The sequence below is a fragment of the Schistocerca cancellata genome, chromosome 2 (genome assembly GCF_023864275.1).
Source record: "Schistocerca cancellata isolate TAMUIC-IGC-003103 chromosome 2, iqSchCanc2.1, whole genome shotgun sequence".
Taxonomy (NCBI): domain Eukaryota; kingdom Metazoa; phylum Arthropoda; class Insecta; order Orthoptera; family Acrididae; genus Schistocerca; species Schistocerca cancellata.
The window spans coordinates 1,115,403,789-1,115,420,301 of record NC_064627.1 but is presented as its reverse complement, the minus strand read 5'-3'; the positions used below and the strand labels follow the sequence as shown (position 1 = coordinate 1,115,420,301).

Genomic DNA, 16,513 nt, shown 5'->3' with positions numbered 1-16,513 from the left:
CCATGGGTGGGGGGGTTCCGCAGCGGGTGGTGTTGGGGTTCTACGGCAGGTGGGGGGGGGGGGGGGGGGCGTTCCGAGGCACATGGTGTGGTAGTAACAAATATGTCAATATTACTATGTGTGACTGTAAAATGTAAACTTCTTTTGGAAATGTCACACTTATTAAAATGTTCCAGGCTACAGTGCCATGATGGAATGAATTTCTTATTTCAGTAAGAAATTGATTCAGCCAAGGAATAACAGAATATTTTAAGAAGATTGGCCTTGCTACTATTTTCTGAAATAATGTCTCCAATCTGTGTGATATTTTTGTTGCATACCATGTTGTGTGGCATGGTAAGTGACATAGGGAATCAAGTAGTGTCAGCAAACATACTATTACACTTAGGTTACTATTTACCATTGTCTTAGACCATTTCTTGCATGATCTATTGATTGTTTAGCACCACTTATGATACATAAATTTTACTAGTCTTTACTACAACTAGAAAGATTTCACTGAGTTTTCATTTCATTTGTTAAATATAGACTATGGGATTTAGTGCTTTTTTAAAATTAATTTATTTCATGCTATAAAGAATGTGTGGTGGAATATAAGTATTTGTTATTTTTGGCTTGCAACCAAGATACACTGGCAATCAAAAGTATAGTAGTGGTGCTAAAGCAAGCAGAAAACTGATATGTGTGATTCATCCTGTTTTGTACCCAAAGCTGTGTCTAACAGTGTTAGCAAAGAAATCAAATGATGATAAAAAAACATCCATGGGAATAGTGTTTTATGCAATTATTGTTTACCTATTAGCTTCTGTATTCCGTAGAAATATTGGAACACATGAGGCAATACTGGCCTTACGACTTATCTTAGAAGAAAGATTAAGGAAAGGCTAACCTATGTTTCTAGCATTTGTAGACTTAGAGAAAGCTTTTGACAATGTTGACTGGAATACTCTCTTTCAAATTCTAAAGGTGGCATGGGTAAAATACAGGGAGCGAAAGGCTATTTACAATTTGTACAGAAACCAGATGGCCGTTATAAGAGTCGGGGGGCATGAAAGGGAAGCAGTGGTTGGGAAGGGAGTGAGACAGGGTTGTAGCCTCTCCCTGATGTTATTCAATCTGTATATTGAGCAAGCAGTAAAGGAAACAAAAGAAAAATTCGGAGTAGGTATTAAAATCCATGGAGAAGAAATAAAAACTTTGAGGTTTGCCGATGACATTGTAATTCTATCAGAGACAGCAAAGGACTTCGAAGAGCTGCTGAACGGAATCGACAGTGTCTTGAAAGGAGGATATAAGATGAACATCAACAGAAACAAAATGAGGATGATGGAATGTAGTCTAAGTCGGGTGACGCTGAGGGAATTAGATTAGGAAATGAGACACTTAAAGTAGTAAAGGAGTTTTGCTATTTGGGGAGCAAAATAACTGATGATGGTTGAAGTAGAGAGGATATAAAATGTAGACCGGCAATGGCAAGAAAAGTGCTTCTGAAGAAGAGAAATTTGTTAACATCGAATACAGGTTTAAGTGTCAGGAAGTCCTTCCTGAAAGTATTTGTATGGAGTGTAGCCATGTATGGAAGTGAAACATGGATGATAAACAGTTTGGACAAGAAGAGAATAGAAGCTTTTGAAATGTGGTGCTACAGAAGAATGTCGAAGATTAGGTGGGTAGATCACATAACTAATGAGGAAATATTGAATAGGATTGGGGAGAAGAGAAGTTTGTGGCACAACTTGACCAGAAGAAGGGATCGGTTGGTAGGACATATTCTGAGGCATCAAGGGATCACAAATTTAGCATTGGAGGGCAGTGTGGAGGGTAAAAATCATAGAGCGAGACCAAGAGATGAATACACTAAGCAGATTCAGAAGGCTGTAGGTTGCAGTAAGTACTGGGAGATGAAGAAGCTTGCACAGGACAGGGTAGCATGGAGAGCTGCATCAAACCAGTCTCAGGACTGCAGACCACAACAACAACAACAACAACAACAACAACAACATTTGCTTCTGTAGCATGTATGTCTCACATTTTGCATCAACCAAAGCTGAAAATTAAAGTTTGTGATTTTGTGGTAATTCCACTAAAGATTAATATGTTCATGAGTATTAACTGATTCTTTCAGCCTGTGGTCTTGTTACATTCTTATTTATTTCCTAATGTCTCTCATTCTCTTCAGTCATTTTGTGTCTTATCAGCTGAGGTAACAGAGAACAGTCACCCATATTGTGACTATCTGTGGATCTCTCTCTTCTTTTGTTTGTAAGTATATTTTTCCCAGTCTTTATTTATGGAGTGTTACTTCGGTAATGATTTATTTATTGATTAGAGTTCTCTGTGAAGGTTAAACTGGAGTCGAGATATTGTATCCAACACATACAGACTTCAGTCATATGACACAGATTTAATTTCTGTATGAAATTATAATTCTTAACTGAAAAATGAAATATTAACTTCTTTTCAATGGGAGAAATAGAAAACAGAAATCTACACTAAAGTTACTCAGTAATTTTGAGAGGGGAAATTAAGGTACTTAATTTTATGTATTACAAGCTTCTATTAATATACCATCTCCAATGCAAATCTGGGCAATAACCTTATCTATGACACACTAATGTTGAATTCTAGATATATTTAATGACATATTCTATTATCACACATAATGGATGCCAAGGTATAAGGAAGTAAAAACAGATAATAAACACATTTCTCTACTACCATTTTCAATTTTTCAGAGTTTTCATAGACTGCAGTTTCACATGTTCTCTCTCAAACAAGAGAACAAAAGACAACAAAACGTATGACATCCATAAAGTCAGACATTCATATTGCCTTGCATTTATTTGGTTTTTTAGGAATGGCTTTGACTGAATAATTTATGTAAGATTTACGTTTTCTGGGCAAGAGGGTGACAATGACTAGAGCACAGTCATATACTTCAGGATCAGAACATGAAGATAACAGTCTCTGGCAGTCATAGATCAGCCTGGGTTTTTATTTCCTCATTTTTATGTGATATGACTAAGTACTGGATTTGGTGATAAATACTCAACACAGATAACAACACACAATTTTATGTTTAAAAAATTACAAATTTATTAAAGGTTGTTTCACTGCAGAACTGAATACCATTTTAATTTGAAATCAAACAACAATATTATATACCTCTTTGAAATCCTCAAATTTGTCACTATTATTATCGCTATAAAGTGCACTGTAGCAACTCTCTTGCACAGTAGTACCTTTAAGTGGAAGCTCGCCACAACAGGTAAAGTCTTCATAGTGAGCTGCTTAGTAGACTCCTGATAACTCTGGCAGTTACTGCACTTTATCTTCGCGGATGACCCCAGGTGTTCAGCTCTTGTAAACCTTTCGAGACAGTCAAGTAAAGAGGTTGGTTCAGACTGTGCAGACTGCTGCTGCTGTTCTTGTGGCTGCTGCTGCAGCTGCTGTTGCAACTGCTGCTGCTGACTTTGCTGTGAATGTTGCTGCTGCAACAACTGTTGGTGGTGCTGTTGTTGATGCTGTGATATTGTTCCACCTTCTGTTGTTCCACTCTGTGCCACTGCAGCTGGTCCCAAATCCAGAGAGATGTCCCAGAAAGGATCAATTGTAGTTGAAACACCACTAAAGGAACAGATGAACCACATACATCTAATAGGATTCTTTTCCCACATTGCAGTACATAAAAGTTTATTATATATTGCTTATTATGAATAGCTTATCTTGTGTAATTAGGGGAGTTTACTGACAACCAGGAATTTTTTAGATCAAATTACATCACGTCTTTGGATTGACATTGAGCTTCATGCAATGTCTCCATGTCCTGTTAAGCTCTGGGCTCATCAAAATTAGTGAAAGCCACAGTCTGACACAACATGGAAGCAAAAAAATAAATCAGATCTCGCTATATCTTGTGGAATGAAGCAGTTCAGGCACTAAAAAAAAAAAAAAAAAAAAACCCACAAATAATCTGCACCAGGACCAGTTAGTTAGTTTATTAGCCATAAAATCCAAATAAAAAGGAAGTTTCAAATTCATGAAGCATGTAAATAGCATTATCACGAAAGTAAATATTTCGGGAGAGACAGGTTCGACTGCAAGGAGAAAGGTCCATAATGCCTCCATGTTTAAGTCCTTCATCTTTTAACATTCATTGCATATTATTCCTGTACCCTTTCTGACAGCTGCAGGAGGCTGAATTTGCACTTACATAACAATAGAGATTCAAGAGGTAATTTTGCAGTACTGAACTCATACATGGCTTTTTAACAGAAGACAAGAATCTGTAAGATGTGGTAATTGATATTAATGACATTATAACAGACATTTGGTGCCTTTAATATGAGAATTGGTATAGCATCGCAGATAAGCTTTGAAGCAGAAATGTATGAATGCATGGTTTCGCGGCGATATGATTTAGTAAAATTTTCTCGGGCTTCCAGCAGCGTCAGGTGGTTAAAATCCCACAAGCTTTCAACTGAGCTCTCCTCAGCATTTGTCAAGTGGTAAGAATGACTAAAAAAATTATTAATTTGAAGCAGAAAGTTCCTATGAGGAGGATAGCCCCCACAGTAATACTCACCTCTGAGGAAATTTTACAGTGCATAAGTATTTTAAACTTTAACTCATCCAGTCTCCTGTCTATGTGACAGAAGATTATTTGGTAATCTTTATAAACCACCTCACTGACGTTTAAAGTTATGTTTGCAGCTGGTTGTCGACACTTACGTGTTCAGTTTGCCCTGTGTGTGAAATTCATTTCTGCACCCCCAAAAGACTACATTCCAGTGCTAAGCTTGTTGGTAATGTGGCAGCACTGGGGCAATGCTCTGGTATGTATTCACCAAAGCTTCCACGTAGCATTTTGCTGTTGAACCTTGCTGAAGTGTAGTTCCTCTTCCTCCCCAATTGTTCAACCAACATGATACATAAATAGCAGATTCATATCTTCACTATTCCATAACTTACTATATCTATTACATCATTTCTCCCTGTGAGAATTATAATCCTGAAATTGAAATGACAACAGGTGTCTTGACAGCAATGACAGGCATGAGTTTTCTCTTATTTGTTGCAGTTAAGATAGCAATACCATGACCAGCTTTTATTGTTTGTCATACCGGAGGATTCAATATGCAGTTGCTCATGTGTTCAGTGTCCACAGTGTGCATTTTTACAGTAGGGCTGTTGATAAAATATCGATATGTTGATATTTTTTCCAAAAAAAACTGCAATATAGTTCAGCAAATTTTTTTTCCTGGTGTATCAATATATCGATATCGAAATGGCAGTATCGAGTGCCGACATTTCCATTTCATATTATAAATTTTTTCCAATTTCAGTAAACATTTGAAATTGTTATTTTGAAATTGCAGTAGAACATAATTTTATTTTCTACTGTGTGACAGTGTATTACTACTTTTTGAGCTTTCATCACATCCAGTCTTTTTCTTAGGGTGGTGGTGAGTCTGGAATAACAAAACTTCCGATGTGAAGAAATTGCACACCAAATGCAACTAATATGCTATTTCTTCACATCAGCATTCTCCAAAATCAGATACTGAAGATGATGAACAAAAATCTAAATGATATTGAACTTTGCAATGGGTGGAGATGCATGATAGGAAATGTTGATGTAATCAGCACTACTACCAGAAACTGCAACATATAACTTCACCAAGGAATTCTGATAATACGACTGCTAGTGGCTGGCGTTTGCAGAAACGAGAAAACAAGGAAGTCGACATGAAGTGTTCTGGACAAATCCAATACGTGATAAAACTGAATGATGAACCCATCAGATACCTTTCATTGTGCCACCAACATGCAGTTACCATGTTAGCAAAGTGGTTACCGCCAAGTGAGAATGCGCATCATTTTCCTTTCATTTCTCCCTCTAAGGCGGATAAGCAGCCTGCTAGCTTGTTGATGTACAGAATATCTAATAATAAATCAATACTTAAATACACAGCACTAGAGCCAGCAGTATATTTACAATGTGCAGATGATATTTTTTAGAGGCCGGAAAGTCGATATTTTTTCTGTCGATATAGTGATACTTTTTCTCGATATATTGATTGCCAATAATGATATTTTTGTACAATATTAATATATCGGATTCCCAATCTTTTTAAAAATATCAACAGTCCTAGTCTACAGCGTGGGGTCAATATATGTGATAATTCAGTGCAGAAGATTAGTTGAAATAAATTTCTCTTCTTTGTCGCTTTAATAGCTGTGTATCAAGGACAGAGATTGTAAGACAGATTTCAGAACCAGGTTTTAAATTGTAAGACATTTCCAGGGGCAGATATGGCCTCTGACCACTATCTATTGGTTATGAACTGTAGATTAAAATTGAAGAAACTGCCAAAAGGTGGGAATTTCAGGAGATGGGACCTGGATAAACTGAAAGAAACAGAGGTTGTAGAGTGTTTAAAAGGGAGCAATAGGGAATGATTGACAAGAACAGAGGAAAGGACTACAGGAGAAGAAGAATGGGTAGCAATGAGAGATGAAATGGTGAATGCAGCAGAGGATCAAGAAGATAAAAAGATGAGGGCTAGCAGAAATCCATGGGTAACACAAGAGATGATGATGATGATGATGATGATGATGATGATGATGATGATGTCCCATACTCTTCACAAAGCGTAGGGGAACGATGCGCGAGACCCGCACCGCCATACTAGGCAAAGTCCTAGTGGAGGTGGTTTGCCATTGCCTTCCTCCGACTGTCCGGGTTATCTGGATACTTCCCACTGACACCAACCTATCAGAACTCCAGAGACGGGAACTTGCCCTTCAATATATTCTCTCTTCCTGTTACCCACCAGGCCTCAACCTCCACTAATTTCAAGTTGCCGCCCCTCGTACCTCACCTGTCATTCAACAACATCTTTGCCTCTGTACTTCCACCCCGACTGACATCTGTGCCCAACCTCTTTGCATGTCTGCCTGTGTTTGTACATGTGCGGATGCATGTGTATGTGTGTGCGAGTGTATACCTGTCCTTTTTTCCCCCCTAAGGTAAGTCTTTCCGCTCCTGGGATTGGAATGACTCCTTGGCCTTTCCCTTAAAACCCATATCCTTTCATCTTTCCCTTTCCTTCCTTCTTTCCTGACGAAGCAACCAGGGGTTGCGAAAGCTTGAATATTTGTGTGCGTGTTTGTGTTTTTTATTGTGTCTATCAACATACCAACGCTTTCTCGTTTGGAAAGCATCTTTGTTTTTTATAGACATAACAATAGTAATAATTTTATCACAGTGTTAGGATCGCTGCACCAAAGAGTTTAATCATAATGCAGATATTTACTGATGTGATAGGAAGTAGGGGCTGTGGTAAAGTGCTGACTCTGTGTAGCAAGCCAAATTGACTAAAGCTTGAGAATTATGAACACAGTGCTGGCATCACTCAGATGGCTAGCAGTAATAACAACAATGCTGTTAGTGAACACCAGAGGAGGCCGCAGCTCGATGACAGTGAAAACATATGACCATTTGGACATGAACCATTTATTTTATTTTAGCCACAGAAATAGTAAAATCCCATGACAGAGCTCATTACCTCTGTGTGTTTAGATTATGTTACAATAGTTTCTTTTTTTATTTTATGTCGCTGTTAGCCTTTTAACACACTGACTATTGCAAGGCAGCCGACAGACACAGAAGTAGTCAACGACCGATGCTGTATGCCTTCAGGCAGCCACACGCTCCACTCCATTGAGTACACCGTATCTTTCAATGGAGTTTAAATTTGAAAAAGTTCAACATGTTGAACAAGATACTGTACCTTCTTTTCTGTACGCTGACGTCAACTCAATCAAGAAAACCAGACTCAAGAAATACAAATTAACACACAAGACTGTACTACATACTTGTAGTGAACGGAGTGAAGCATGTGGCCGCCGGTGGGCACAGGCGTCAGGCTGACTTGGAGACATATTTACTGGCCCGGCATTGATCGAGAGCTGGGACATTTGGCTGCTGTGTGTTCCCAGGGTGCTAGTCAACAGACAGCTCCCAGGTCATCATCCTCTCCTTGGCCTAGAGCGATGCAGCCCTCAGGAATGCATCCAAGTAGATTTTCCAAGTCTGTTTTTGCATATGTTCTGTCTGATAGGTACTGATGCATTTTCACGATTTCCATAAGTGGTTTGGTGCCCCTCAGCCACTACCGAGGTCAGTATTCAAACTCTTTCAAATTTTTTTTTCTTGTTTCTGACAATGGACCCCAGTTCCTGTCTTGGGCATTTTGTGATTTCTGTGTGGGGTCAGGCATTCACCATGTGTGCTCCCCTCCCTTTCACCCACAATTTAACTGGGATGCCAAGCACATCATTCAGACCTCTACGACCAAGATGAAAAAATATCTGCAAGGCTTCCCCCACAAAAGAGGCATAAAATTTTTGTATGATAGCCTAATGAACAACTATTTCCATTGCATTTCGGTATACCCGGTTTTACGCAGGGGATGGCAGTCTGGGCATGTGGTTTTGGTTGGTGTCCCCGCTGGATAATGGCAGTCAACTGGTGTCAGGATGGCTGCCACAACTACACCCTTTGGACAGGGGCCTGGGCGGTTCAGTGTCATCACAATCAACTCTGCGTTCAGGTGAGCCACCTCTCTCTTCCCCAAGGAGAGAATTAGTAGCTCAAAAAGATAGGCTACTGTCATATACTTTTACTGTAGGGCTATAGCCCCCCCCAAGTTGAGAATAAGTCTTGCAGTAGCAGAGGCCATTCTCGATTGTAAACAGCATGTAGTTTTATTCTTTACTTTATGTGCTTCTGTGAAGAAGTAACCTTTTTAAGTGTTGGCATTTTCTTTAGTGTTAGTGTTTCTGTTAGCCATCTTTTTTAGAGCAACTTCATGCCATCATAAGGATTACTGCTGTCTGATTCACTCTGAATTTTACAACCTTCAGAAATAGTAAGTTGAGAGACTAAGTTCACATATAGATATGGAAAGTGACTGCCCATTTTGAAACTGATCAAGGAGTTGGAGGCAGCTCATGAACAGCTGGAAGCTGCGATGGCCACTGTTGACTGGCTTCATGTGGATACTATGAATTGCACTGGTGATAGAGTCACAGTGTGATTTCCCAAGGGAAAGACACCTGTGAAGCGTGCCACATACTCTTTTTATCGATGTGGTCTGCAGATAACCACCGTTTGGCACAAAGCAGTCATCTGACAGAGGCTGGTGCAACACCTCCAGCTCTAGAGCTGTTTCACAAAGAAGGATGTCAACAGCTAATAGCCGACAGACTAGCCCCATACTTCCAACAAATAGGTGTAACGCATCGACTCCCACTGACAGGGTGTCTACGTGGACAAGGAAAAAAAATTCCCGGATTTTTCCCGGATTTCTCGGTTAAAAAACACACTTTCTCCCGGATGACAGTATATTTTCCGCTATCACTCCTTTGAATGGTTATGGTTTTGTACACGAGCGTACAATTTCCCGGCACTTTAGAAAATGAAACTCAGAGAAAAAGACACGTTTTGGAAATATCTTTGATGTACAGCAACATGTACGCTGCGTATTTTCGTATTACGAAAACATACATTGGAAATCCACCAAACACCGCATGTTGCTTTCCGAACCATTGAAACCGAGATTTCGATGCGCTTTTGTAAGCCGTTTGTAACTCATGTCATGTGATCTCGCCAGACGATGATAGGATATTCAGAGCATAGGACACGTGATGTAGTCAGCCAATAGCAACATCAGTGTTAAGTAGCGCGCCAAACAGGGAAAGTTAATAGTTTAAATTAATATACATAGTGTTGTTACAAGAAAACCAAAGCTTTCACATAAAATATTGGTCTCAAGCTGCAAGAGAAGCTAAGCTTTCGCATATACTGTTGATCTTTTTGCGCGTGTTACACTTTAAGAGATATCATACAAATGTGCCTGTAAAATTTTTAATAATGACATAAATGTCTGATCTTCAGGGTTCGAGGGTTCGAAATGCTTCTAAATGGCTCGTCATCAGACACCTGATTTTTAAATGAGAGTCAAACGCTTTGTGATTTAATAAATTCACGGTCCATTCTTGTACGTAGTTCAACTTACGTAAAAGGATATTTACTTTGAAAGTAACGCTTTTCAAACCACCAATCGTAATATTTTCCCGCGACCTGTTACAAATAGGTTCGTTTCAGCAGTTGCCAGAGAGCTCAGGTAACAAGCGACACCGCGCTTGGGTAGATATCATGACGTAGGAAGCCCGTATGTACGTACGTGTAAAAGATCATCAATGAAAGATGATACTGCAAGAGCATCAAAATTTCGTGAACCATATTAAAATGTGTACATTTGAAGTGCATACTTAACGGCACACTTGTATGTCCAGATTCTCAATGAAGTACCGTAGACCCCGACCTGATATTAAGCTTTTAAGTGTGGTTTTCAGGATGTAAATTTTCTTGGAGCGCCAGTACTGTATTATATCATGTTTGGTTCTTTATTATGGCATAATGCCATACATGCTAGAAAATGAAAACGTGCACTTGAAATGCAGCGAACAGTTGAAACTACCCAGTACTGTGGAATTAAACATTTCGTTTCAAACACATTGACTGCCTCTGCGGAAAAGATTAGCAAAAGTCAAATTTCTTTAGCAAACAGACAAAAATAACTTCATTGTTCCGCAAGGCGATTAATGCTTGACTGTCAGAAAGGTGGAAATAAAATAAAATCTGAAACTAATGACATATTTCAGCCTTTAGTAATTAGGTGAATGTGTTTTAATTCACTTGATAGCTCCCGGCCATGGATATCCGTTTTGTTTTCATTTGACGTAAGAGTAAAGGGGAAACAGCAAAATCACTGAACGTAAACACGGGTCACATGGAGACTACCCACTATAGCTCAGATTGCTCTGAGCATCAGCCCCGGATCTACGACATTTGCGAACCGGGTCAATACTAAAAAAAATTCGAATTTTCAAAATATGTTCATCTTGTAGCGCACATCTTTCTGAAAAGTCTGAAACAAAAAATGTATGTATTCGAGGAAATGTAAGACATATTATTTGGTCTTAAGTATGCTCAAGTGCAGTTCCATGCCTCTTCATAAAGCATTTTTCTACTGCACGTCCAAACTATATTCAGGAGAGTGGAAATTGAAATGTCCTGTGGTGCCTCTCCTGCTCCCAGTCGGACGGTTCGGCAGTCTGCCTCTCTTAAAAAAATAATCTCGTAATTAATAGCGGATGGGATTATTTGTAATCGAGAGAACAAGAACTCTTCGGAAAATCTGAACTCTTCATTGCCCATTAGTTAATAACTTGCTGTTTTGTGTGACATAAAATTAAATATAGGATATATAAAACCAGTACTGACAAGAGACAAGCAAGAAATTACACATTTCTTCAAACCTTAGCTCCTTAGGCCTTTCTAATACGGCAGCAATTTTATAACACACCAAACGAACAAGACTGTTTTGGCACAAATGGTCATTTTTATAACACGACAGAATATCATCCAATAAGTATCAATATCAAATGCCTATTAGGCCTACTACAATCAAAAAGCTTTATGTTAGGAAATAGTGTCACGTTTCATTCATATGCACCAGCTTCTCTAGCATGAGATCGAAAACTAGTATTACGAAATTTTTATATAAATTTGGAATCGTCTTATTCTTCCATATTTTGTGTGATGTCCTCGTTTCTTCTCCGTCCTCGTTCTAACAAACAATCCTGTCATCACCAATTCTGTAGCTATTGCTGCCACTGTCAAAATTTGTTCGCCGATTAACTTCACTAACCCTGCCAGAATCACTGGTTTAGTTCTCCCGCAATTATTCTCCGGTTAGACGTTGTTACGTGTTCGTACAACACGTTTTCCGTGTTACTTCCATAATAGAACTTAAGCGGCTGGTAGCCGGGGACTGTACTACTGGTCCTTACTAGTGTAGCGATCTGGCCAAACATTTTCTGTCAAAACTTCATTTTCTTGGACACACCGAGAAGATAATACATAATATTTCTCACCTGTTATTCCTGTCAGTCGTTTATTTCCATTCCGATAGTATGAATCTATGGATTTCACTAGTAATTATAACAACGCTGATCATTCGCACACCCAATCAGCCACATAATCAGACAGCGATTGCCATTCATCCATTCGGCTTTACTCCACTCAGCTCGTGTAGCCCCGTCCCCTTTTGTCTGTGGAAAGTTTATTTCTAGATGCGACGAGGATTCTCCTGACAGAGACATCACGTACACTACGCACGCATTCAAAAGTCAGCTTATGATTCATTCAGAAATCAACTTAAAATGTGTTCAAAAACCAACACAGAAGCGTTTCAAAATCATATGACTAATTGATAGGCAAACGTGCGCTGGATGCTAGGTGCTTTGTGAAACAAGTTTTTTTTCCCCTCAAGAATATGAATTAGGCGCCCCCATTTCCCGGAAGTATCTAGCTGCTTGCTGCGACTGCTTGCACAGCCAACAGCCACATTCCTGTTGACACAAGCGGGAGAATCTACTACTCAAACGTGACTCTACTGTGCATGCGCAAGAGCCTGCGCGTTAACTGCTAAAACAAATCGAATGTAAACAGTTGCGACTTCACGCTCATTGGAGGCAATTTGTTGTTATGAAGCACTGCATGTTGTTGTTGTTGTGGTCTTCAGTCCTGAGACTGGTTTGATGCAGCTCTCCATGCTACTCTATCCTGTGCAAGCTTCTTCATCTCCCAGTACCTACTGCAACCTACATCCTTCTGAATCTGCTTAGTGTATTCATCTCTTGGTCTCCCCCTACGATTTTTACCCTCCACACTGCCCTCCAATACTAAATTGGTGATCCCTTGATGCCTCAGAACATGTCCTACCAACCGATCCCTTCTTCTGGTCAAGTTGTGCCACAAACTTCTCTTCTCCCCAATCCTATTCAATACCTCCTCATTAGTTACGTGATCTACCCATCTAATCTTCAGCATTCTTCTGTAGCACCACATTTCAAAAGCTTCTATTCTCTTCTTGTCCAAACTATTTACCGTCCATGTTTCACTTCCAGACATGGCTACACTCCATACACATACTTTCAGAAATGACTTCCTGACACTTAAATCTATACTCTATGTTAACAAATTTCTCTTCTTCAGAAACACTTTCCTTGCCACTGACAGTCTACATTTTATATCCTCTCTACTTCGACCATTATCAGTTATTTTGCTCCCCAAATAGCAAAACTCCTTTACTACTTTAAGTGTCTCATTTCCTAATCTAATACCCTCAACATCACCCGACTTAATTCGACTACATTCCATTATCCTCGTTTTGCTTTTGTTGATGTTCATCTTATATCCTCCCTTCAAGACACCATCCATTCCGTTCAACTGCTCTTCCAAGTCCTTTGCTGTCTCTGACAGAATTACAATGTCATCGGCGAACCTCAAAGTTTTTATTTCTTCTCCACGGATTTTAATTCCTACTCCAAATTTTTCTTTTGTTTCCTTCACTGCTTGCTCAATATACAGATTGAATAACATCGGGGATAGGCTACAACCCTGTCTCACTCCCTTCCCAACCACTGCTTCCCTTTCATGCCCCTCGACTCTTATAACTGCCATCTGGTTTCTGTACAAATTGTAAACAGCCTTTGGCTCCCTGTATTTTACCCCTGCCACCTTCAGAATTTGAAAGAGAGTATTCCAGTCAATATTGTCAAAAGATTTCTCTAAGTCTACAAATGCTAGAAACGTAGGTTTGCCTTTCCTTAATCTTTCTTCTAAGATAAGTCGTAAGGTCAGTATTCCCTCACATGTTCCAGTAGTTCTACGGAATCCAAACTGATCTTCCCCGAGGTCGGCTTCTACTAGTTTTTCCATTCGTCTGTAAAGAATTCGTGTCAGTACTTTGCAGCTGTGGCTTATTAAACTGATTGTTCGGTAATTTTCACATCTGTCAACACCTGCTTTCTTTGGGATTGGAATTATTATATTCTTCTTGAAGTCTGAGGGTATTTCGCCTGTTTCATACATCTTGCTCACCAGATGATAGAGTTTTGACAGGACTGGCTCTCCCAAGGCCGTCAGTAGTTCCAATGGAATGTTGTCTATTCCGGGGGCCTTGTTTCGACTCAGGTCTTTCAGTGCTCTGTCAAACTCTTCACGCAGTATCGTATCTCCCATTTCATCTTCATCTACATCCTCTTCCATTTCCATAATATTGTCCTCAAGTGCATCGCCCTTGTATAGACCCTCTATATACTCCTTCCACCTTTCTGCTTTCCCTTCTTTGCTTAGAACTGGGTTTCCATCTGAGCTCTTGATGTTCATACAAGTGGTTCTCTTATCTCCAAAGGTCTCTTTAATTTTCCTGTAGGCAGTATCTATCTTACCCCTAGTGAGATAAGCCTCTACATCTTTACATTTGTCCTCTAGCCATCCCTGCTTAGCCATTTTGCACTTCCTGTCGATCTCATTTTTGAGACGTTTGTATTCCTTTTTGCCTGCTTCATTTACTGCATTTTTATATTTTCTCCTTTCATCAATTAAATTCAATATTTCTTCTGTTACCCAAGGATTTCTACTAGCCCTTGTCTTTTTACCTACTTGATCCTCTGCTGCCTTCACTACTTCATCCCTCAAAGCTACCCATTCTTCTTCTACTGTATTTCTTTCCCCCATTCCTGTCAATTGTTCCCTTATGCTCTCCCTGAAACTCTGTACAACCTCTGGTTCTTTCAGTTTATCCAGGTCCCATCTCCTTAAATTCCCACCTTTTTGCAGTTTCTTCAGTTTTAATCTACAGGTCATAACCAATAGATTGTGGTCAGAGTCCATATCGGCCCCTGGAAATGTCTTACAATTTAAAACCTGGTTCCTAAATCTCTGTCTTACCATTATATAATCTATCTGATACATTTTAGTATCTCCAGGGTTCTTCCATGTATACAATCTTCTATCATGATTCTTAAACCAAGTGTTAGCTATGATTAAGTTGTGCTCTGTGCAAAATTCTACCAGGCGGCTTCCTCTTCCATTTCTTAGCCCCAATCCATATTCACCTACTACGTTTCCTTCTCTCCCTTTTCCTACACTCGAATTCCAGTCACCCATGACTATTAAATTTTCATCTCCCTTCACTATCTGAATAATTTCTTTTATTTCATCATACATTTCTTCAATTTCTTCGTCATCTGCAGAGCTAGTTGGCATATAAACTTGTACTACTGTAGTAGGTGTGGGCTTCGTATCTATCTTGGCGACAATAATGCGTTCACTATGCTGTTTGTAGTAGCTTACCCGCATTCCTATTCATTATTAAACCTACTCCTGCATTACCCCTATTTGACTTTGTATTTATAGCCCTGTATTCGCCTGACCAAAAGTCTTGTTCCTCCTGCCACCGAACTTCACTAATTCCCACTATATCTAACTTTAACCTATCCATTTCCCTTTTTAAATTTTCTAACCTACCTGCCCGATTAAGGGATCTGACATTCCACGCTCCGATCCGTAGAACGCCAGTTTTCTTTCTCCTGTTAACGACATCCTCTTGAGTAGTCCCCGCCCGGAGATCCGAATGGGGGACTATTTTATCTCCGGAATATTTTACCCAAGAGGACGCCATCATCATTTAATCATAGAGTAAAGCTGCATGCCCTCGGGAAAAATTACGGCCGTAGTTTCCCCTTGCTTTCAGCCGTTCGCAGTACCAGCACAGCAAGGCCGTTTTGGTTATTGTTACAAGGCCAGATCAGTCAATCATCCAGACTGTTGCCCTTGCAACTACTGAAAAGGCTGCTGCCCCTCTTCAGGAACCACACGTTTGTCTGGCCTCTCAACAGATACCCCTCCGTTGTGGTTGTACCTATGGTACGGCTATCTGTATCGCTGAGGCACACAAGCCTCCCCACCAACGGCAAGGTCCATGGTTCATGGACCTTGCCGTCTTCCTAAAGCCTTTGACACATTTTCAATCGGCAGACGCTTGCATGAGCACTTGTGTCGTCATCGTATATGGCGCATTTCCTTTGCAATTTAAGTTATTTTCGTTTTTTTCTCTCGTTTATGTTTTATTGTTGAAGTATTATTCTGCAGTAGCGGGATACAGTAATATCCTTTGTTAGTGTGTCGGTTCTTACTAGTCAAAATTACAAAAATTTAACTGAAAATTAAAAGAATGAAAAATTCCCGGAATTCTAAAAATATCCCAGGTTTATCCCGGTTTTCTCCCGGATGAAAAAAATCCCGGGTTTTTCCCGGATCTCCCAGTTGTCCCGGGTCGTAGACACCCTGCACTGATAATGTGACAGAGCCAGCGTGCTTCGTCTCTGCTTTCGTGCAGTGGTCTCCCGTCTGTGGTGGGCAGGACATCCACAGAGAGGAAAGAAGGGGCTGTTAGTGGTAGACAGTTCTGATTTCAGACTTATTATTGTCCTTCTTAGGAAATTAGCATCATGAGAGGCAAATGAACTAAATGTGCACTCCATGTCTATCAGGAGGAAGAAGCCATCCTGGGAGCAACTGAGAGCAAGA

The 16,513-nt window shown here is 39.8% G+C and overlaps 1 protein-coding gene across 1 annotated transcript in view; it reads right to left on the bottom strand.

The window, feature by feature from the left end:
* LOC126163147 (ubiquitin carboxyl-terminal hydrolase 22) overlaps nt 1-16,513 on the bottom strand; it is a 131,482-nt gene that overhangs the window by 40,689 nt on the left and 74,280 nt on the right. Inside the window, exon 6 of the mRNA XM_049920076.1 lies at nt 3,243-3,627. Within this exon, the coding sequence (XP_049776033.1) occupies nt 3,243-3,627 (385 nt within the window). The remainder of the gene's footprint in view (nt 1-3,242; nt 3,628-16,513) is intronic.